The sequence below is a fragment of the Ceratotherium simum genome, chromosome 3 (genome assembly GCF_057802395.1).
Source record: "Ceratotherium simum simum isolate JZ-2026a chromosome 3, ASM5780239v1, whole genome shotgun sequence".
Taxonomy (NCBI): Eukaryota; Metazoa; Chordata; class Mammalia; order Perissodactyla; family Rhinocerotidae; genus Ceratotherium; species Ceratotherium simum.
Window position 1 is genome coordinate 92,497,101 of NC_141902.1, and position 24,128 is coordinate 92,521,228.

The following is a 24,128-nucleotide window of genomic DNA, read 5'->3' on the forward strand; positions in this document are numbered from 1 at the left end:
TGAGTTTGTGAATCATACCCTAGTAGGTTCATAAGGTATTTAGTGTTAGAAAACGCAACATGGTACCATACTTTATGGCTTATCAGAGAAAACTGATGACTACAGCTGTTGACTTTACATATCAAGGTTTAATCCCTTAAAATTGGATCAAGCAAGCTTTTCCTGTATCGAAAGGTCCTTAAATACCAAGACCTGATTTCCTGGCCACCTTGATAGCAACAATACAAAACTGAAGTAGATACCTTTGCTCCTTTCATGATATTATACCTCTTTATTGGCCTGAGTCTTCACTGACTTTTTAGGTAAGTAAAAAAAACATTAAAAGTTTTATTTACTTTATCTGTTGAAGTTTGGGGCCGATGGATGGAATTGAATTAGCAGTTTTAGACAATTGATTAGCAGTTTAGACAATCCATTTTAAACCAAACTTTGAAAAGACTGGTAACCATCCTGGTTGTTATTTTAATTTGAGAATATACATTGGCTGTTGTAACTGTCTTTACTGTGTCATGTTTTCTTTGTGGATTAAATATATTTTAAAGCTTTATAATTTAAGCCATAATTTAGGGTTGATCTCATTCCAGATCTGGGAATTCTGCTTTAGATTGAATTTACATGAGGTTGGCATATGAGGCAAATTTGAGACTAGACCCCATGTTTCTGAGTGGTTTACCCATTAGGCTTTAAAGCTCTTTTATCTTTCCTGTGTCTGGTTATTCTTCTTTTTCCTAAGATTTATAGTTGTATCTCCAGTATTCTTGCAACCGAGTCTCTTCAAGTTGGGCTAAAGAAACAGGCATTAGCTAACTAGAAAATTCCTGGAAAGCAGCCCTTCTCCTGGAAGTCCCAATCAGCTATAGGACCTGGATGCATCTCCTTCTATAATTAGGCTGGGGTGGGCAGTTTCAACCAGGTAGAACCAAACCTTACTGAGGAGGGATTTGGATAGCATTACTAGACCCCCTAGAATAACCGGCTGGTTTTTTATACATGCTTGCCCCAGTCAGTTAATTAACCTCTAAATAATGCATCCCACATTTTATGTGATTGAATTTTTGGACCCCTCTTATTGCATATTTGGTGTATTTTATTGTATTTAGACTTAGATTTGCCTGTTACTGTCTAGAGTTAATTAGTAGAATAATTAGTAGAGTTAATTTCTGCTGTAACATGATATACTCCTGAAAAACCTTCTGTTCTGAAAAATTACACTCTAAAAATAACAGGACCAGTGGGTAAAATAGGGTCTAGCAGCCTTAAAACATATTTGACTTTGTAACCAGAGCGTTAAGATATATTCTTTTTTTTTAATTTAAGTATAGTTGACATATTACATTCTATTAGTTTCAAGTGTACAACATAATGATTTGATATTTATGTGTATATATATATATTTTTTTGAGGAAGATTAGCCCTGAGCTAACATCTATTGCCAATACTCCCCTTTTTTTCTTTATCCCCTCCTCCCCCCCCTTTTTTTTTGCTGAGGAAGATTGACCCTGGGCTAACATCCATGCCCCTCTTCCTCTACTTTATATGGGATGCTGCCACAGCATGGCTTGATAAGTGGTGTGTAAGTCCACGCCTGGGATCCAAACCTGCGAACCCCGAGCTGCCAAAGTGGACCACGTGAACTTAACCGCTGTGCCACCAGGCTGGCCCCTGATATTTGTATATATTGTGAAATGATCACCACAACAGTTCTCGTTAACATCTGTTGTATTTTTAATATAAGAGTTCTACTACAGTAAATATAGGACTTTACCTTAAACAACAAGTTGAGGTAACCGGGAAAGGGACACTAAGGGAGTATTGAGGCTGAATTATGGAGACTAGGACAAAATGCAAAAATATTGTGAGAACCACACAATAAGCACTTGACAGATAATTGATATGCACGTGGCCTCAGCCAAGAGGAAGAAAACGGGGTAATGGACATCATGAACAGTACCCTATTCCTCCATGGTTTGCTGTGTTCAGCTCTGTTGACATATTTTATGTTTACCTGCAGAAACTTGGAGGTGCAAAACATTAATGTACTAGGAAAATATCACCTGTGAACCAATACAACTTCCAGGTTATACTTACTCCTTTATTTACCAATCGTATATGAGCTCTTTCATACAGGTAGACATTCTGTAGCAAACTGACTATAACTGTCTATTCTCTCCAAGCTGAGAACCTTAATGCACACACTATTTCTCTACTTCCTTATTAAGATTATTATTAACAAACAACACTTACTTAGACTGTGTAATAGATTTTACTGGTTTCTTTGTTTACTGCTATCTTTTGAATCTCATATTTTTTCTTTTAGAAATATGCCATAAGTATGTAGTTTTTGCAGCAGTGCTTTCTGATACGGTTTGTGGATAGTAAACTTTCTGAATATTTTCATATCTGAAGATGTCTTTATTTTTCCCTCTCACCTGAACAATAGTTTGACCAAGTATAAAAATCTGATATAAGATTTATAACCATTTTTCATTGTCTTTGTGCATCTAGAGTTACTGATGAAAAGTGTGATGATTATCTGATTCTTTGTATGGTAGATAATCTGCTATTTTCTTCATGGGAACTTTTAACACTTTATTTTTATCCTTGATATTCTGAAATTTAACACAGTTTATGTTTATGTAGGTTCCTTTTTAATTCATTCCTGCTTATACTTAGTGTGCCCTTTCACTGTAAGAATTCATGTCTTTTCTGAGCTCTGTAATTTTATTTTCTTTGAGTAATCCATCCCATTTTTCTCTCTGTACTCTGCTATTAGTTGTTGAAATTTCTTGATCTGTGTGCCATATCTCTTAATTTTTCTTTCTTGCTTTTCATATTTTTGTCTTTTTGTATGAAGTTCTACAAAAATCCCTCAGCTCTCTCTTCTCATTAATTTGTTCTTCAGCTTTGTCCATTTTACCCTTAGGTCCGTCTATTGAGTTTTTCACTCTAGCTGCCATGTTTTTCATTTCCAAAGTTTCCAGTTGGTTCTTTTTTTCATAACAGTCTGTTTTTTGTTTCATGCTACAATCTTTCTTTTTTCTCTGAGGATATTCATTAGACTTTTAAAATCTCCTCCTATTTGTTCCATTAACCTTTCCCTTAGGTATTAGTTCTCTTTGTTGAGTTTGTTGCTTCTCTTTCAAGGTGGTATTTCTTTCTTGTATTCGGTGGTTATTGGTTGTCTCCTTATTATTGTTTTTGATGCTCCTGATCAGTTTGTCTGAGAGTGCCATATCTATTTAACACAATCTACCTCTGTGATTTGAGGATAGTGGTAGGATGTGCCAAGGGCTAATCTTCTAGGTGTGGGGCCTCCCTATTCCTCCAGCATGTTGTCATCCTCTCAGAGTGCTACTCTGCCTCTCAGGCCCAAGCTCCTCTACTCACAGATCCCATCTAAGAGCAGGCCTCATTGTTGTTCACTTCTTGGCATAAACTGGGGGTGCAGTGGGGCCTTGGAGAAGAAGGTAGAGAAGGATGCTGTGTACCAAACTGTTCATGCTGGGGTATCCCAACCAGTCACCACAAAAGTTGTCCCAGGGTTCTTTCCAATTCCCAGGATATCTGCCCTTGGTATCTGCTTTTGGAGCTACCCCTTGATTTTCCACTAAGTGACTGTGACTTCCTCTTTCATTCTTATATTCCTTTCACTTTTTAAGGATTCTTCGCAATTTCTAGTCAGCCTAAAACACCTCTTATTTTTTCACATTATTATGGATTGTATATATACACCATATATGGACGCATACACACACAGATGTGTGTATCTTTTCTGTCATTTGTAGGTATTTGGGGTGGGAAGAATGGAGCATGTGTTCAGTCTATATTCTTGATCCCAGATCTCCAGAGTGGGAATATTATTAAAATCTGCTGAAATGCTATGAAAATCTATTCACCGCTGTCTCCTTCATTCTTTGGTGCTGCATTATAATTTGTTGCTGTTTAGCAGGTGGATATAATGATATAAAGGTTATTATGTGTAGCACTTCTGCTATTTTGGGTAACATTAAGTGCTATAAAATCACCAAGGATTCTACTGCTTTACAAAAGGTTATTGTAATTTTATCTCATGCTTTTGAAACTAGGTCATTCATCAATTCATACTATAGATATGAATATGATATAAATATGAACATATGAATATAAGTATTCCTACTATAAATATTTACTGAGTGCCTTCTATATGCCAGCCTTGAGCTAGGCTATATGGGTAAAAATATGACTACGTTATGGTCTCTACCATAAAGAATCTCAATCTAGGGAGGGAGGCAAACTTGTAAGCATATATGTAAGTGTTGTTAGTGTCATGGGGGCAATAGAAGCAGCAGCAAGAAACTTCTAGTCATGAAATCTTGGATGGAAATCTCTAATGGTCAGTATATTGAAATAGTCTGTTTTTTTCTCTATATTTTTGAATATTCAGTAGTTTCTGGATTTCCCCAGTGTTCTATCTGTCAGTGGAGATTGCTGCCTACCATTCCCATTACTGTACATCCCAGAATTCAGAATTCTGCCAGATAAGGATGCATAAAAAGAAAAAGTTCATGTGAAGGTTATGCAGGTCAAGTTTGGGAAATGTGTAACACGACAATGAGTATAAAGGTATGGTATCTGACTAAGTTTTTCTTTTTAACTAAGCTTTGTTTTCTTGCAGTGTTCATAGTTGGGATCATGTTACTCAGGGCCTGGTGGAACTTGGCTTCATTTTAATGGATTCATATGGGCCAAAGAAGATTTTTGATGGAAAAACTATTGAAACCAGTTCAGGTCTTTCTAGAATGCCAAACCAGCAAGCATGTAAGCTGGGAGCTAATATCCTGTTGGAAACTTTTAAGGTGAGGCTCTAGTTTGGCAACCATTTCCTAATTTTGTTAAATTATATCATAAATAGGGCATGACATTTGCCTGGGAGTTTGGGGGACAAGGAGATTTGAGTATGTAAGCAGTTTCTGGGAACAGAGATTGGGATAGTAATTAAAACATTATGAATCCAGTTTGATGGCATACTTTCTTTTCTTTTATTTATATGAGTTTTTTACTTATTCTAATTTCTGTTCTATCTGACTGTTTCTTAGAAGTTTGAATATAAGTTAGCTTTCCCATGATTTCCTCTTCTTCCTCCAGCAGTAAATCTTATGTTTTTTTTTTTAATGCCATTCCCTTATCCAAAAAATAATCTTTTAGGTCACTATAATACATCAAGCTTGAAGAATCATGCTTATTGGTTCATTGTTTTTGAGGAACCCCAAATGGGGAATTTACATTTTTTTAATTCACTGCCATATTATGACTGTCATCTCAATCTTAATGTCTGAAACAGCTTTCAAAAATTCATTTCTTTTTCGGGGCTGGTGCGGTAGCATAGTGGTTAAGTTCAGCGTGCTTCGCTTGGGCAGCCTGAGGTTTGCAGGTTTGGATCCTGCACCGCCCATCAAGCCATGCTGTGATGGCAACCCACATACAAAATAGAGGAAGGTGGGGACAGATGTTGTTAGTTCAGGGCTAATCTTCCTCACCAAAAAAAAAAAAAAAAAAAACCGTTGTTTTCAAGTAAAAAAAAAGCTAGATCATTGAGGCTAAACAACTTTGCTATGCTAGTGATTCCTCTAAGTCATCTTCTTGACATTTAATTGTTTGAGGTAGCTACACGCCAAAAGCATCTGCTGAAAATGTTACTGGAGACTAATTTAAATGTAAATCTAGTGTTCTGATCCATAACTATAAAGTGAATGCCATGTGATAGTCCTTGAGCATTGTAAGTTCGTTAGGTGACATAAATGACTCTCCTTAACAGTAATCTGATTAAAAACATTCTTAGAATAAGAGTTTAATAGCTTTTGTTTTAAATTAATCTTTTTTAAAACTAGGGAGGTTCCATTTGATTTCACACAGATGTTTGCTTTGTCAAAGCATCTGTAGAGCATATAATTGACTACTACTAATCTGACTGTTAGTCTGTGATCTGAAAAAACTTAGTCTGTACCTCAAAGTAATCAAATTCAGGTAAGAATTTTAACTAAAATTCAAGTGAAAATTCAAAACAAGCCTTCTTTTAGGCAACTGCTCTGCTTTTAGAAATTGAGGAAGGGGTTGGTGAAGACTTTAGGTTTCCTGAAATTTTCATAGGCTTGTAAATTTTGAAATAAAAGTTATGCGTACTGTCAGAAATATTGATATTGGCGTGTAATGAATACCTAAGTAGAATTATTCCTATTTGATGTCGGACCTTTTATGTAGCAGTACTTTCATGTGATCTCTCTTTTAGGCTAATGAACATGGTAGTTTGCCTTGCTAAAGAATCATCTGAATGAGGGTATCATATCATATCTGAGGGTATCTGAATCATACAGAATGAAGGTAGAGTTGAGTGATTCTGTCTTTCCAGATGATTCACATTATATTTGTCTTTGAAATAAACAGTCGAGTTTTACCCATATCCAAATTCTGCCTAAGATGCATTGATGCAGTTGCAAGCTGAAGGTTACCAAGCAATATTTTACTGGTTCTTCTGTTCTTTTTAGATCCATGAGATGATCAGACAAGAAATTCTGGAGCAAGTCCTCAACAGGGTTGTTACCAGAGCATCCTCTCCCATCAGTCATTTCTTAGGTATTGAACTTTGAAAGGGTGGATAAAGTTCTCAGGAATATTTTCATTTAAATGTCATGTTTTGGTCCTGGAAAAAAAAAAACTTTAACAATGCAGTAGTTTAATGCAATATCTTTGATTATGATGCCAGTAAAACGTAAGTCCATTTATATTGTCTGTGGTTATCAAGAAGGAAAGGAGCATATAATTAATGAGTGAAACTTCTGTCTTGCATCAACTTTCTCTCTCTCTTTTGTTTTAATACTCCTCAAATGAGTGCTGTCCTGCTGCTGCCACTCATTAACCTCCCATTCTCTTAACCCTTGACATTCTGACTTCAGTGCTCATCTCTTTGGTGACCTCTGAATTTGCTGTTTTAACACTCATCTCCTAATGCCTAAATCCACTGGGCTTTTTTTAGTCGCCAACTTTCTTAATTTCTCCGTCATTCAACACTGTTTACAACTCCCCTGAAACTTTCTTAGATAGATTCTGTGATAACTGTAATCGTTTGCTTCTTATCCTGCCTGTGATCAGTTTTTCTCTTTCTCCTTTAGTGCTTCCTTTTCTTTCTTCTACCCTTTAATGTCGGAGTTTTGCAAGGTTCGGTACCTGACGCTTTATTCTCCTTTTTTTCTTTTCTTTACAGCTTTATTGAGGTAGAATTGAAGTACAATAATCTCCACATACTTAAAGTATTTAACAGTTTGATGACTTTTGACATGTGTATACACCTGTGAAACCACCCCCACCATCAAGATGAACATATCTGTCACTCACAGATGTTTCCTGCTGCCTCTCTGTAATCTGTTCCTTCATCCCTCTCTTCCTCTCCATCTGCCATCTCTAGTCTGGTCTGCTTTCTGTCACTATAAATTAAATGCTATTTTTGGAATTTTATATAAATGGAATCCTACTGCATGCACTCCTTTTTTTGTCTGGCTTCTTTCACTCAGCATAATTCTTTTGAGATTTTTCCATGGTTGTTGTGTATATCAATAGTTTGTTCCTTTTTATTGTTAGTATTACATGATATGGATGTAGCTGCAATTTGTTTATCCATTCACCTGTTGACAGGTTTTTAGGTTTCCACTTTTGGGCTATCTCAAATAAAGCTGCTATGAACATTCATGTATAAAGACATGTATATTCATGTCTTTCTGAGGACATATGCTTTCATTTCTCTTGGGAAAACACCTAGTAGTGGAATGGGTACATCATATGGTAGGTGTATGTTTAATGGTTTAAGAAACTTCCAGACTGTTTTCCAAAGTGGTTGTACCATTTTACATTCCTACCAGCAGCATTTCTAGCTGCTTCACATTGTGACCAATACTTGGTATGGTCAGTCTTTTTAATTTTAGTCATTCTAATAGATACGTGACAGGCTCTCATCATGGTTTTCATTTGCATTTCCCCAGTGACGAATGATCTTGAACATTTGTCATGTTTATTTGATATCTGTATATCATATTTGGTCAAAAGTCCGTTAAATCTTTTGTCCTTTTTTAAAAATTGAGTTGTTTGCCTTCTTATTACTGAGTATAAGAGTTCTTGATATATTCTAAGTTCAAGTCCTTTGTCAGATACATGTTTTGCAAATGTTTTTTCTCAGTGTGTGGTTTGACTTTTAATTTTTATAACAGTGTTGTTTGAAAAACAAATATTTTTTCTATTACCAATTCGTCAGTTCCTTTTTATAGTTCCTGCTTTTTGTGTCATGTATGGAAAAATCTTTGCCAGACCCAAGGTCACTAAGATTTTTCTCTTATATTTTCTACTAGAAGCTTTATAGTTTTAGCTATAATACTTAGATCTATGATCTATTTTTGTTAAATTTTGTGCAGGTATACCTTGGAAATATTGGAGGTTCAGTTCCAGACCACTGCAATATAGCAGATATTGTAACAGAGTCACATGAATTTTTTGGTTTCCCAGGACATGTAAAAGTTACATTTACACTATACTGAAGTCTATTTAGTATGCAATAGCATTATGTCTAAAAAAAATAATGTATATACCTTAATTAAAAAATACTTTATTGCTAAAAAATCCGACATCCAAGCCTTCAGTGAGTCATAATCTTTTTGCTAGTGGAGGGTCTTGCCTCAGTGTTGATGGCTGCTGACTGATCAGGGTGGTGGTTGCTGAGGGTTGGGGTGGCTGTGGCAATTTCTTAAAATAAGACAACAGTGAAGTTTGCCACATCGATTGACTCGTCCTTTCATGAATGATTTCTCTGTAGCATGCAGTGTTGTTTGATAGCATTTTACTACAGTAGACCTTTCAAAATTGGAGTCAGTCCTCTTAAATCCTGCCACTGCTTTATCAAGTAAGTTTATGTAATATTCCAAATCCTTTGTTGTCATTTCAGCAGTCTTCATACCATCTTCACCAGGAGTAGGTTCCATCTCAAGAAACCACTTTCTTTGCTCATCCAGAAGAAACAACTCCTCATCCATTAAAGTTTTTTTTTTATTGACGTCATAATAGTTTATAACATTGTGAACTTGTAGTTGTACATTATTGTTTGTCAGCCACATATAGATGCGTCCCTTCACCCCTTGTGCTCACCCTCCAACCCCCTTCCTCCTAGTAACCACCAGACTGTTCTCTCTGTCCGTGTGTTAGTTTATCTTCCACATATGAGTGAAATCATGTGGTGTTTGTCTTTCTCTGTCTGACTTATTTCACTTAACATGATACCCTCCAGGTCCGCCTATGTTGTTGCAAATGGGAAGATTTTGTCCTTTTTTATGGCTGAGTAGTGTTCCATTGTATATATGTACCACATCTTCTTTATCCAATCATCAGTCGAGGGACACTTAGATTGCTTCCACTTCTTGGCTATAGTGAATAATGCTGCAATGAACACAGGGGTGCATAAGCCTCTTTGGATTGTTGATTTCAGGTTCTTTGGATAGATACCAAGTAGTGGGATAGCTGGATGGTAAGGTATTTCTAATTTTTTGAGGAATCTCCATACTGTTTTCCATAGAGGCTGCACCAGTTTGCATCCCCAACAGCAGTGAATGAGGGTTTCCTTTTCTCCACAACCTCTTGAACATTTGTTATTTTTTGTCTTGGTGATTATAGCCATTCTAATTGGTATGAGGTAATATGTTAGTGTTGTTTTGATTTGCATTTCCCTGATGGTTAGTGATGTTGAACATCTTTGCATGTGCCTATTGGCCATCTGTATATCTTCCTCGGGAAAATGTCTTTTCATATCCTCTGCCCATTTTTTGATCGGGTTGTTTGTTTTTTTGTTGTTCAGTTGCATGAGTTCTTTATATATTACGGAGATTAACCCCTTGTCGCATATATGCTTTGCAAATACTTTTTCCCAGCTGGTGGGTTGTCTTCATTTTGATTCTGGTTTCATTTGCCTTGCAGAAGCAGCTCTTTAGTCTAATGAAGTCCCACTTGTTTATTTTTTTTGTTTGTTTTCCTTGTCCATGTAGACACGGAGTTCGAAAAGATCCCTATATGACCAGTGTCAAAGAGTGTACTGCCTGTATTTTCTTCCAGGAGTTTTATAGTTTCAAGTCTTACCTTCAAGTCTTTGATCCATTTTGAGTTAATTTTTGTGTATGGTAAAAGAAGATGGTCTACTTTCATTCTTTTGCATGTGGCTGTCCAGTTTTCCCAGCACCATTTATTGAAGAGACTTTCCTTTCTCCATCGTGTGTTCTTAGCTCCTTTGTCAAAGATTAGCTGTCCGTAGATGTGTGGTTTTATTTCTGGGCTTTCAGTGCTGTTCTGTTGATCTGTGTGTCTGTTTTTGTACCAGTACCATGCTGTTTTAATTATTATAGCTTTGTAGTGTATTTTGAAGTCAGGGATTATGATGCCTCCAGCTTTGTTCTTTTTTCTCAGGATTGCTTTGGCTATTTGGGGTCTTTTCTTGCCCCATATGAATTTTAGTATTCTGTGTTCTATTTCTGTGAAGAATGTCCTTGGGATTCTGATTGGGATTGCATTGAATCTGTAGATTGCTTTAGGTATTATGGACATTTTAACTATGTTTATTCTTCGAATCCATTTGCATGGGATGTCTTTCCATTTCCTTATATCATCATTGATTTCTTTCAGTATTGTCTTACAGTTTTCATTGTATAGGTCTTTCACTTTCTTGATTAAATTTATTCCTAGATATTTTATTCTTTTTGTTGCAATTGTAAATGGGATTGTCTTCTTGAGTTCTCTTTCTGTTAGTTCGTTATTAGAGTATAGAAATGCAACTGATTTTTGTAAGTTGATTTTGTGCCCTGCCACTTTGCTGTAGTTGTTGATTATTTGTAATAGTTTTCTGATGGATTCTTTAGGGTTTTCTATATATAAAATCATGTCGTCTGCACACAGCGAGAGTTTCACTTCTTCGTTGCCTGTTTGGATTCCCTTTTCTTGCCAAAACCTCCAGTACTGTGTTACATAAGAGTGGCGAGAGAGCGCACCCTTGTCTTGTTCCTGTTCTCAGAGGAATGGCTTTCAGTTTTTCCCTGTTGAGTATGTTGTTGGCTGTGGGTTTGTCATATATGGGCTTTATTATGTTGAGGTACTTTCCTTCTATACCCATTTTATTTAGAGTTTTTATCATAAATGGATGTTGTATCTTGTCATATGCCTTCTCTGCATCTATTGAGATGATCATGTGGTTTTTATTCCTTATTTTGTTAATGTGTATCACATAGATTGATTTACAGATGTTGAACCATCCCTGCATCCCTGGTATAAATCCCACTTGATCACGGTGTATGATCTTTTTAATGTATTGCTGTACTCGGTTTGCCAGTATTTTCTTAAGGATTTTTACATCTATGTTCATCAGCGATATTGGCCTGTAATTTTCCTTCTTTGTATTGTCCTTGTCTAGCTTTGGAATCAGGGTGATATTGGCCTCATAAAATGTGTTAGAAGTATTCCATCTTCCTCTATTTTTTGTAATAGTTTGAGAAGGATAGATATTAAATCTTCTTTGAATGTTTGATAAAATTCTCCAGAGAAGCCATCTGGTCCTGGACTTTTATTTTTTGGGAGGTTTTTGATTACTGTTTCAATCTCTTTACTTGTGATTGGTCTATTCAGATTCTCTATTTCTTCTTGATTCAATTTTGGGAGGTTGTATGAGTCTAAGAATTTATCCATTTCTTCTAGATTGTCTAATTCATTGGCATATAGTTTTTCATAGTATTCTCTTATAATCTTTTGTATTTCTGTGGTGTCCTGTTGTAATTTCTCCTCTTTCATTTCTAATTTTATTTATTTGAGCCTTCTCTCTTTTTTTCTTAGTGAGTCTAGCCGACGGTTTGTCAGTTTTGTTTATCTTCGCAAAGAACCAGCTCTTTGTTTCATTGATCCTTTCTACTGTTTTTTTGGTTTCAATTTCATTTTTCTCTGCTCTAATTTTTCTTATTTTCCTCCTTCTGCTGACTTGGGGCTTTGTTTGTTCTTTTTCTAGTTCTGTTAGGTGTAGTTAAAGGTTGGTTATTTGTGATTTTTCTTGTTTGTTAAGGTGGGCCTGTATTGCTATGAGTTTCCCTCTCAGGACCGCTTTAGCGGCATGCCATATGAGTTGGTATAGTGTACTTTCATTTTCATTTGTCTCCAGATATTTTTTGATTTCTCCTTTAATTGCTTCAGTGATCCATTGGTTGTTCACTAGTGTGCTGTATAGTCTCCAGATCTTTGTCACTTTCCCATTGTTTTTCTTGTAGTTGATTTCCAGTTTCATAGCATTATGGTCAGAAAAGATGCTTGTTATGATTTTAGTCTTCTTAAATTTGTAGAGGTTTGCCTTGTTTCTTAACATATGGTCTATCCTTGAGAATGTTCCACGCGCGCTTGAGAAAAGTGTGTAATCTGCTGTATTTGGATGGAGTGCTCTATGTGTATCTGTTAAGTCCATTTGGTCTAGTTTTTGGTTTAAGTCCGCTATTTCCTTATTGACTTTCTGTCTGAATGATCTATCCATTGATGTAAGTGGAGTGTTAAGATCCCCTACTGTTATTGTGTTGTTGTTAATATCTCCTTTTATTTTTGTTAATAGTCGCTTTATGTACTTTGGTGCTTCTGTGTTGTGTGCATATATATTTATAAGTGATGTGTCTTCTTGGTGGAGTACCCTTTTATAATTATATATTGCCTTTCTTTGTCTCTCATTACCTGTTTTATCTTGAAATCAACTTTGTCTGATATAAGTATGGCAACACCTACTTTCTTTTGTTTGCCATTAGCTTGGAGTATTGTCTTCCATTCTTTCACTCTGAGCCTATGTTTGTCTTTAGAGCTGAGGTGTATTTTCTGGAGGCAGCATATTGTTGGATCTTGTTTTTAATCCATCCTGCCACTCTGTGTCTTTTGATTGGAGAATTCAATCCATTTACATTTAAAGTGATTATTGACATATGAGGGCTTAATGTTGCTATTTTATCGCTCATTTTCCAGTTCTTTTTCATTTGCTTTGTTTCTCATCCCATGTGTTTCAGACTACCAGTTCAGTTTGGTAGCACTGTATGATGGTTTTCTTAGCTTTCTCTTTGTTTATCGTATGTGTCTCTATTCTGTTTATTTGTTTAGTGGTTACCATGAGGTTTGTATAAAAAATCTCGTGGACAAGACAGTCCATTTTGTGATGTCCTCTTAGTTCCTTAGACTAAGTCAATTTCATCCCTTTCTTCTTCCCCTTCTAAGTTATTATTGTCACAATTTATTCCATCTTGTGTTGTGAGTTTGTGTTTAAAGTGATGAGGTTATATTTATTTTTGGTGTTTTCCTTCCCTTAATCTTTGATGTTATAATTAAGTGTTTGCTAACCTATTCTGATAGAGAGCTGCCATTTTTCTGATTTTCTCTACCTGTTTTTCTCCTTCCTCAAAGCTTTGTATCCCCTTTCTCTTTTTTCCTTTCAAGCATGAGGGCCGCCTTGAGCATTTCTTGTAGCGGGGGTCTTGTGGCAATGAACTCCCTTAGCTTTTATTTATCTGGGATAGTTATTATTTCTCCATCATATCTGAAGGATATTTTCACTGGATAGAGTATTCTTGGCTGAAAGTTTTTGTCTTTCAGAATTTTGAACATATCATTCCACTCTCTCCTAGCCTGTAGAGTTTCTGCCAAGAAATCGGCTGAGAGCCTGATTGGGATTCTTTTGTACATTATTTTTTGTGTCTTGCTGCCCTTAACAGCTTTTCTTTGTTGTTGACTTTTGCAAGCTTTACTACTATATGCCTTGGAGAGGGTCTTTTTATGTTGATATATTTAGGAGATCTATTGATTTTATTTGCTTGTATTTCCAGCTCCTTCCCCAGGTTTGGGAAGTTCTCAGCTGTTATTTCTTTGAGTAAGCTCTCTGCTCCTTTTTCCCTCTCTTCTCCCTCTGGAATACTTATAATCCTTATATTGCATTTCCTAATTGAGTCGGATATTTCTCAGAGAATTTCCTCATTTCTTTTTAGTCTTAGTTCTCTCTCCTCCTCCATCTGGAGTACTTCTGCATTCCTATCCTAAATAAGGCTAATTCTTTCCTCCATATTGTCAGCTCTGTTCTTTAACGATTCCAGATTTTTCTTTATCTCCTCCATTGTGTTTTTCATCTCCAACATTTCTGATTGGGTTTTCTTTATAGTTTAAACCTCTTTTGTGAAGACGTTCCTGATTCCATTGAATTGTCTATCTGTGTTTTCTTGTAATTCATTGAGCTTTTTTATGATAGCTGTTTTGAATTCTCTGTCATTTAGGTTATAAATTTCTGTGCCTTCAGGATTGATTTCTGGGTGCTTGTCATTTTCCTTCTGGTCTGGAGATTTAATATATTTTTGCATACTGCTTGAGGCCATGGCTTATTTTTTCCTCATTTTGAAAATATCTGGTCACACCTTCCACCTGCTGCCACTGAGTGGGGGTCAAGAGCTGTGTATTCTGAGCCCACTGTGATCCGCGGGTGCTCTGGCCGACCGGTTGTGCTGGGGCACTGGGGGTGGGGCGCTTTCTTTCACCTGCCCGATCCCAGGGGCTTCTTGCTCTTCCCTCGCTATCTGCTCTCCTAGGGTGCTAGCTTGATGAAGGCACCCCCACAACAGTTCAGTCCCCTCTATATGGGACTTTCCCACCGGCTGTGAGAGAACTTGGAGAGCGATAGTTTTCCCATGGAGGGCTGCCCCTCCCCGCTCTCTCTCTGGGAGCCGCATGGACCTGGTCCCAGGGTTGCTGTCGTCGGGGAAGGAGAGGAGTCCTCATTACCTCCTTCCACTTCCTCCTGGCGTTCCAGCACCTCCACCTTCAAACGTATGGCTGTGTGGGTCTCTCAGATGTCTTTTGTGTTCTGTGAATGTCCCCTGTTGGTATGTGAATGTCCTTTTCGTTGGATCTTAGATGGGGAGAGTCTGTGGGGCAAGCTCACTCTGCCATTATGCTGACGTCACCTCCGCGTCCGTTAAAGCTTTATCATGAGATTGTAGCAATTCAGTCACATCTTTAGGCTCTACTTCTAATTCTAGTTCTTTTGCTATTTCCACCACATCTGCAGTTACTTCTTCCACTGAAGTCTTGAAGCCCCTGAAGTCATCCGTGAGGCTTGGAATCAACTTCTTCCAAACTCCTGTTAATTTTGATATTTTGACCTCTTCCCGTGAACCACGAACATTCTTAATGGTATCTAGAATGGTGAATCCTTTCCAGAAGGTTTTCAGTTTACTTTACCTAGATCCATCAGAGGAATCACTATCTATGGCAGCTATAGCCTTACAAAATGTATTTCTTAAATAATAAGACTTGGCAGTCGAAATTACTCCTTGATCCATGGGCTGCAGAATAGATGTTGTGTTAGCAGGCATGAAAACTGACATTAACCTTGTACATCTCCATCAGAACTCTTGGGTGACCAGGTACATTGTCAATAAGCAGTAATATTCTGAAAGGGACCTTTTTTTCTGAGCAGTAGGTCTCAACTGTGGGCTTAAAATATTCAGTAAGCCATGTTGTAAACAGATGGGCTGTCGTCTAGGCTTTGTTGTTCCATTTATAGAGCACAGGCAGAGTAGATTTAGCATAATTCTTAAGGGCCCTAGGATTTTCAGAGTGGTAAATGAGCATTGGCTTTAAGTTAAAGTTGTCAGCTGCATTAGCCCCTAACAAGAGAGTCAGCCTGTCCTGTGAAGCTAGGCCTTGACTTCTCCTCTCTAGCTATGAAAGTCCTAGATGTCATCTTCTTCCAGTATAAGGCTGTTTCGACTACATTGAAAATCTGGTGTTTAGTGTAGCCACCTTCATTAATTATCTTAGCTAGGTTTTCTAGATAGCTTGCTGCAGCTTCTACATCAGCACTTGCTGCTTCACCTTGCACTTTTATGTTATGGAGACAATTTCTTTCTTTAAACCTCATGAACCAACCTCTGCTAGCTTCAAACTTTTCTCTGCAGCTTCCTGACGTCTCTCAGCTTTGTAGAATTGAAGAGAGTTAGAGCCTTGCTCGGGATTAGCCTTTGGCTTAATGGAATGTTGTGGCTGGTTTGATCTTCTATCCAGACCACTAAAACTTTCTCCGTATCAGCAATAAGACTTTTTGCTTTCTTATCATTCATGTGTTCACTGGAGTAGCACTTTGAATTTCCTTCAAAAACTTTTCCTTTGCATTCACAATTTGGCTGTTTGGCACAAAACACCTAGTTTTCAGCCTGTCTTGGCTTTTAACATGCCTTCCTCACTAAGTTTAATCATTTCTAGCTTTTGATTTAAAGTGAGAGATGTTTGACTCTTCCTTTCCCTTGAACACTTAGAGGCCATTGTAGGGTTGTTAATTGGCTTAATTTCAATATTGTTGTGTCTCAGGGAATAGGGAGGCCGAAAGAGAGGGAGAGAGACGGGAGAAGAGCCAGTCGGTGAAGCAGTCAGAACACACAGATTTATTGGTTAAGTTCACTGTCTTATGTGGACACGGTTCGTGGTGCCCCAAAACAATTACAGAAGTAATATCAAAGATCATAGATCACCATAACAAATATAGTAATAATGACAAAGTTTGAAATATTGTGAGAATTACCAAAATGTGACACAGAGACACAAAGTGAGCAAATGGTGTTGGAAAAATGGCACTGATAGACTTGCTCAATGCAGGGTTGCCACAAACCTTCAATTTGCAAAAAATGCAATAAAGTGAATAAATGAAGTGCAATAAAACAAAGCACTGTAAAATGAGGTATGCCTCTATATGGTGTGAGGTAAAAGCGTTCGTTTTTTTGCATATGGTTATCCAATTGTTCCAGCACAGTTTTTTGAAAAAGTAGTCTTGTCTTTGTTGAGTTACCATGGGATCTTTATTGAAATCAGCTGACTATATATGTGTGGGTCTATTTTAGGAATCTGTTCTGTTCCAGTGATCTGTGTATCTGTTAGTGTCTTGATTACTGTAGCTTTGTAGTAAGTCTTAAAACCAAATAGTGTAAATCCTTCAAATTAGTTCTTTTTCAGAATAGTTTCAGCTATTCCAGGTCCCTTGCATTTCCAAGTAAATTTTAGAATTAGCTTGTTAATTAAAAAAAAAACCTCAAATTTTTATTGAGATTGCCTCAAATCTATGGCTCAATTTGGGAAAGAATTGGCATCTTAACAATATTGAGTCTTCTAACCAATGAACTCAATATTTATATTCTCATTTACAAACATGTGCCACATAATGACGTTCAGAATATGATGGTGGTTCCATAAGATGAGTATCACATAGCCTAAGTGCGTAGTAGGCTGTCCTATCTAGGGCTGTGTAAGTACACTCTGTGATGTTCAGAGAACAATGAAGTTGCCTAACTGCATTTCTCAGAACATGTCCCCTTCATTAAGGGACTCATGATTGTATTTAGGTCTTTAGTTTCTTTCAGCAATGTTTTATAGTTTTCAGTGTGTGGATCTTGCATATCTTTTGTCAGATATATCCCTAAGTATTTCATTTTTGACACTGTTGTAAATGGTATTTTTAAAATTTTCAGTTTCTAATTGTTGATTGCTAGCATGTAGAAATAGTTGCTTTTTTAATGTTGACCTTATATCCTGCAACCTTGCCAAACCCACTTATTAGTTCTGGTAGCTTTTTGACAATTCCTTGAGATTTTCTACATAGAAATCACGTCATCTGCAAATCAAGATATTCCTAATATTAGTAATTTGTGTTTTCTTTTTTTCTTTATCAGTCTGGCTTAAGAGGCTTGTCAATTTTATAATCTTTCAAAGAATGAGCTTCTGGTTTGAATTTTCCTGTTTTTTTCTGTTTTCAATTTCATTGATTTCTGCTCTTTATTATTTCCTTCCTTGGGCTTGCTTTGGGGGTTTATTTTACACTTTTAAGTGGTTGGAAAAAAGTCAAAAGAAGAATATTTTATGACACATGAAAAATTGAGTTTTCAGAGTTTATAAAATACAGTATTATTGGAATACAGCTATGCTCAATCGTTTATGTGTTGTCTGTCTTGCTTTTACACTGTATCAGCAGAGTTGAATAGTTGTGACATACACCATATGGCCCATAAAGCCTAAAATCATTGCTGTCTGGCCCTTTATAGAAAAAGTGTGCCAACTTGCGGCCTATTAATATTTATATAGATATTTACATTGCTTATTCTTCCTGATGTTCCAAGTTCCCTTATGTTTGTGTGAAGGATTTTAACTGCAAATTCAACTTTTTTAATACAAATAGGTTACTCAGGTTATCTAAATCTTCCAGTTGAACTTTGGTAGTTTATGTCTTATAAGGAATTTGACCATTTCATCTAGGTTATCGAATTTATTGCCATAAAGTTGTTCACAATATTCCTTTTAATTGCCTCTAGGATCTATATTGATGTCTCTTTTCTTATTCCTAATAGTCATAATTTGCATCTTCTCTCTTTTTTCTGATCAGTCTAGTGAGAGACTTAGAGTTTTATTGATCTTCTCAAAGAACCGACTTTTGCTTTCATTGAATTTCTCTATTGTTTTTCTGTTTATAGTTTCATTGATTTCTGCTCTTTTTTGTTTTCTTTCTATTGCTTACTTTGGGTTTAATGTGTACTTTCTTTGGTTAGAAGCTTAGATCATTAATTTGAGACTATTTTTTTCCAGTGTAAGTGATACACAAAAATTTCCCTGCAAACATTGCTTTAGCTACATCCCATAAATTTTGTTCATTCAGTTCCAAATACTTTTTAATTTCCCTTGTGATTTGTTCTTTAATCCATGAGTTATTTAGAAGTATGTTGTTTAGTTTTCAAATATTGGGAGTTTTTCCAGGTGTCTTTCTGTTGTTATTTCTAATTTGTGGTTATAGCACATACTTTCTATGACATGAATTTTTAAAATTTTATTGAGACTTGTTTTATTAGAATATGGTCTATTTTGATAAGTGTCCTGCATGCTATCGAAAAGAATATGTATTCTGCTGTTATTAGGTGGAGTTTTCTACAAATCAGTTAAGTAAAATTATTTAAGTCTTCTATGTCCCTACTGATTTTCTGTCTGCTTCTTCTATTAACTATTAAGAGAGGAGTGTTGAAATCTCTGACTTTGTAATTAAAGATATGTCTCTTTCTTTCAGTTAATCAGTTTTTGCTTCATGTATTTTAAAACTCTGTTATTAGGGGCATCAACATTTAGGATTGTTATGTCCTCTTGGTTAATTGACCTGTTAATCATCATGAAATGACTTTTCTTATTCCTGGGAATATTATTTATTCTGAAGTCTTCTTTGATATTAATATAACTTCTCCAGCTTGCTTTTGATCAGTGTTAACATGGTATATTTTTTCACTTTTTTAGTTTTAACTTATGTCTTTAAAGCTAATATGAGTTTCTTGTAGACCAGCGTACAGTTGCATCTTACTTTTTTAAGCCAATTTGACAATCTTTGACTTTTCATCAGGGCAGGTTGTTTACATTTAATGTGATTATCATCTGGCTATTTGTTTTCTATTTTGTCTATCTATTCTTTGTTCCCTTTTTTCTCCTGCCTTCTTTTGCATTGAGTTGTTTTTTTTAATGATTCCATTTTATCTTGCTAATTTGATTAGCTATACCTCGTTTTATTTTCTTTTGGTTTGTTCTAGGTTTTATGATACACATCTTTAACTTACTATAGTTTGCCTTCAAGTAGTGGTATACCTCTTTACATGTAGTATAAGAACATTACAGCAGCACGCTTCCATTTCTTACCCCTACTCCTGTGGCTTTTGTGCTGTTCTCATATATTTCACTTCTCTGTCTGTTGAATTATATTTACGTTGTTATTTTTGCTTTAAACAATTATCTTTTTAAGAATTTTTAAAAATAAGAAAATTTCTTTTATTTTTACCCATGTGTTTACCATTTCTGGTGCTTTTTTCTTTGTGTAGATCCAGGTTTCCATCTAGTATCACTTTCTGTCTGATTGCCTCTTTTTTATGCTACTGATCTGCTATTGATGAATTCTTTTTTATGTCAAAAAAAGTCTTCATTTAGTGTTAGTTTTTGAAAGATATTTTTCTGAGTATGGAATTCTAGATTGACAGTTTTTTTTTTTTATTTTAGTATTTTAAAGATGTTGCTCTACTGTCTTTTGGCTTTCATCATGTCCAGCAAGAATACTGCTTTCATTCTTATCTTTGTTCCTCTCTATATAATGTCTTTTTTCTTTTAATATTTTCTCTTTATCAGTGGTTTTAGTGAGTTTAATTACGATGTGCTTTTGTGTAGTTTTCTCCATGTTTCTTATGGTTTGTCAGGCTTCTTGGATCTGTTGGTTTATGGTTCTCATCAAGTTTGGAAAATTCTGAAGTATTATTTCTTCAGAAAATTTTCTGTCATCTCCCTCCCCACTGGCACATTCACACACACACACACACACACACACACACACACTCTCTCTCTCTCTCTCTCTCTCTCTCTCTCTCTCTCTCTCTCTCTTTTCTGGGACTCCAATTACATATATATTAGGCTGCTTTAAAGTTGTTACACAGCTCACAGATATTCTTTTTTTTTAGTCTTTTTTACTCTATGTTTCATTTTAGGTGGCTTGTATTGTTATCACTTCAAATTCTCAGATCTTTTGCTCTGCAGTGATCTTTTCTTCTGCTGTTGATCTCATCCAGTAAATTTGTCATCTTTAGACATTTGATTTGTGTCTTTTTCACATCTTCTCTCTCTCTCCTTAACGTGCTTCCCTTACCTTCTTGAACATATGAAGTATATTTATTTTAGTTCTTTTAGTGTCCTTGTCTACTAATTCTATTATTTGTGTCATTTCTGATCTGTTTTTATTGATTGATTTCTTCATCATGGATCATGTTTTCCTGCTTCTTTGCATGCTTTATGATTTTTGATTGGCTGGCAGACATTGTGGATTTTTACACTGTTGATTTGCTGGGGTTTTTTCCCTTCAAATATCCTTAAGTTTTAAGTTTCTTGGAAAACATTTAATCTTTTTGATGATTATTTTTATGGTGTGTTAGGGAAGACCAGGCAGCCTTTAATCTGGGGCTAACTAGGTTCCCCTACTGAGGCAATGCCTTTCTGAGTGTTCAACCTTGTATATTATGAAGTATCTCCACTGTGGTTTTTGTGAATGCAAACTCTTTCCTGTCCTGTGTGGCCTCTGAGAGTGGATCTACCCACTTGCTGGTGATCCTTTCCTTGACTTCAGGTGGTTTCCTCACACACATGCAGATGACATGCAAACAGAGCTCCCAGAACATCTCCAGGGTTCTCTGCATGCAGCTCTTTCTTTCCTAGTTCTCTGCTCTGTGAATTGTAGCTGCTTTGGCTTTCCTGAATTTTCAACTGTCTCTTTAACTCTGGACTCTGAGTTTCCCATCTCTGTGCTGCTGCCTAGAAACTCTCCAGGCAATAAGATGGGGGAATTATAAGGCTCACCTCATTTATTTCCCTTCTCTCAGGTATCATTGTTCTATACTGCTTGTTGTCTAGTGTCTGATAATTACTGTTTAATATAATTTGGCCTTTTTTGTTATTATTGTTGTTGTTGTTTAAAAGTGGGAGGGTAAATCTGGTCACTGTTATTCCATCATGGTGGGAAACAGAAGTCTGTTCCTCTTTTTATACATTCTCTTACTTATAGATGTCATTCCTGTTTTCATGATTTCAGTTATTGTTGTGGGCTTTTGTGGGAATGGGTCCCAAATCTTTATGTCAAGACTGTCCTCTTTCCTTAGTTCACAGTGCTTTCGTTTCTGCTGGATATTTTCATTTAGTATTTTTTTTTTCCTTTTATCTCAAATGTAATACAGTTCCCTCAAACAAATTCCCCTTTCCATTGCCCCTCTTTCTGTTATTTGAAGCCTGGCTTCTAAGTCCTGGAGGCTGGAATTCCTTTTTATCTCCTCAAACACACTTGGTACCTAAGTTCTCTCATTCTTCCCTCATACTGTTACTTTTTTCTTCTTTTTTATACCCTCCCCCGCCCCTCACCCATTGCCTAGTTCCCAATCTTATAACCTTGCATTTAGACTACTGCCACAGCTTCCTAACTGGTTTCCCTGCTTTCTTTTCTCTCTGAAGCAATTCAGCCTGTATTGCCACAGATAAATATTCCTAAAATACCGCTCTACTACTCAAAAATCACCACTACCCTCTTTAATAAATTATCAGCTCTTTATCCTGGCATTTAAGGTCCTTGACAATTTGATCCAGCCTACCTTTCCCACGATAACTTCAATTATTTATTTTTCTGAATCCTTCACCCCATCTCCACAGATTTCCCTGCCGCCCTCTGAATATGTCTTACATTTATCTTTCCTGTACTTTTACTCATATTTTTCCCTTTACATATAGTAGGCCTTTTTGGTTCTCTCTTCAGAACCTAGCTTAAATTTCTCCTCATTGCTTTTCTAAAGCACACCAACTCATAATGATCTCCTCTTCCTTTGAGCTCCTGTTTAAACTCTCTTTTACTGTTTACTAGGTAATAAACTATGTTTGGAATTACTAGATATTTGGTATCGTTCTGTTATTTACGTCTTTCATTCTTTTAAAACATATTTTTCTTGACTTTCAACTAAATTAAAATTCTTGAAGGAACAGAGACCATGTTTTATGCATTTGTGTATTCCTCATAGAGCCATATTATGCTTACACATAATAAAACTTCATAAATATTGATTTATGTTAGCTTGGAAATATGAAGACATTGTGTGCTACTTGACTTGGCAGTATAATGCGTTTCTTCCTTTCTTTTAGACAGGTTAATTTTACACTATTGCAGAAGAAAGTTAGAGTATCCTGACCACTGCCCGCAGAAGAAATATATAGAATATGTAGAAATTTATATTGCAGTATACTTGACTTGAGAAAGGAAACAAAAAACTTTTTACCATTCCTTTCCCCATATTTCTTTTCTTTTTATTTGAGATATCTTTAGTTATTTGAGGCAACTCATTATAGATTCTGTTTTTCAGACCTGCTTTCAAATATCGTCATGTATGCCCCGTTAGTTCTTCAAAGCTGTTCTTCTAAAGTCACAGAAACTTTTGACTATATATCCTTTCTGCCCCTTCAAACTGTACAAGGGCTGCTGAAGGCAGTGCAGGTAAGTCTTCTGACTCCTAAGGAGCTTGCCAAAACTGGGGTTGAACTGTCTAATGGAAGTCGGATGCATTTCTTCATATATATGTATGTCTAAGAAATCCTATTTCCTTTGATTCTGAAACATAAAACTTTGTATTAAAAGGGCAGGAGCACTGAGCTAGACTCCGTTTTCCAAGTTTATCCTCTTCATAGCACTATTCTCTCTGCTTTGACACATTTTCAAGTTGGTGAACTAATTGAAAGGCTCTTAGAAAATTATTAATCGAGGACAGTAGATTTAAAGGCATTCACAGCTAGTTTCAATTTGGTATTTAAAAATATACTATTGTCCTTATTGCTAAGTATAGTAAACATTGAAACGTATATAAAACAGAACGAAAGTTCCTTATATAAGCCAAATAGTAACAGTGTTGGGTAGAAATGAGGTAAGGCTAATAAACAAACTTGTTCTGTTTTTACCCACTGATTCTTCTGCTTTCAGCCCCTTCTCAAAGTCAGCATGTCAATGAGAGACTCTTTGATAATTGTCCTCCGGAAAGCTATGTTTGCCAGGTATGTAGTATCCCTTGAGATCCCAGAAAGTAACTCTTTCTAATGCTGCTTAGTGTCCTCTCTGCCATCTCCTCGTACGGCCTGTTTACAGTGGTAGGGCAAATTCCTAACTCAACAGAACACTTTCATCAAATAAGGCATTGTGCCAAGTGCTTTATCTCATTGAGTTTTCAGAGCAACCCTATGAAGTGATTATTACAATTCCCATTTTACAGATTGGGAAATTTAGGCTTAATATATAAGTGACTAAAAGTCAAACAGTAGTTGGTGGTGGAGCTAGAATTTGAGCTTCTCATCTCGAGTACTCTGCTGTACACCCCTAGAATAACGTTCAAGATATGGTTCCAGTGCCAAATACTCTGAAACCTGAGCTGGCAACAATTCTGAAGAGGGAAACACCTTAATTAAGAAGAAAACATTCAAGAAACTCCTTTAAGTGAACATCGGAA

At 36.2% G+C, this 24,128-nt stretch overlaps 1 protein-coding gene across 2 annotated transcripts in view; it reads left to right on the forward strand.

Annotated features, from left to right (window-relative positions):
• FANCI (FA complementation group I) overlaps positions 1–24,128 on the forward strand; it is a 92,606-nt gene that overhangs the window by 34,882 nt on the left and 33,596 nt on the right. For both annotated transcript variants that reach the window (XM_004431940.3, XM_087428923.1), the window contains exons 13-16: positions 4,655–4,835; positions 6,522–6,609; positions 22,998–23,128; positions 23,609–23,679. In XM_004431940.3, coding sequence (XP_004431997.2) covers positions 4,655–4,835; positions 6,522–6,609; positions 22,998–23,128; positions 23,609–23,679 — 471 coding nt within the window. The remainder of the gene's footprint in view (positions 1–4,654; positions 4,836–6,521; positions 6,610–22,997; positions 23,129–23,608; positions 23,680–24,128) is intronic.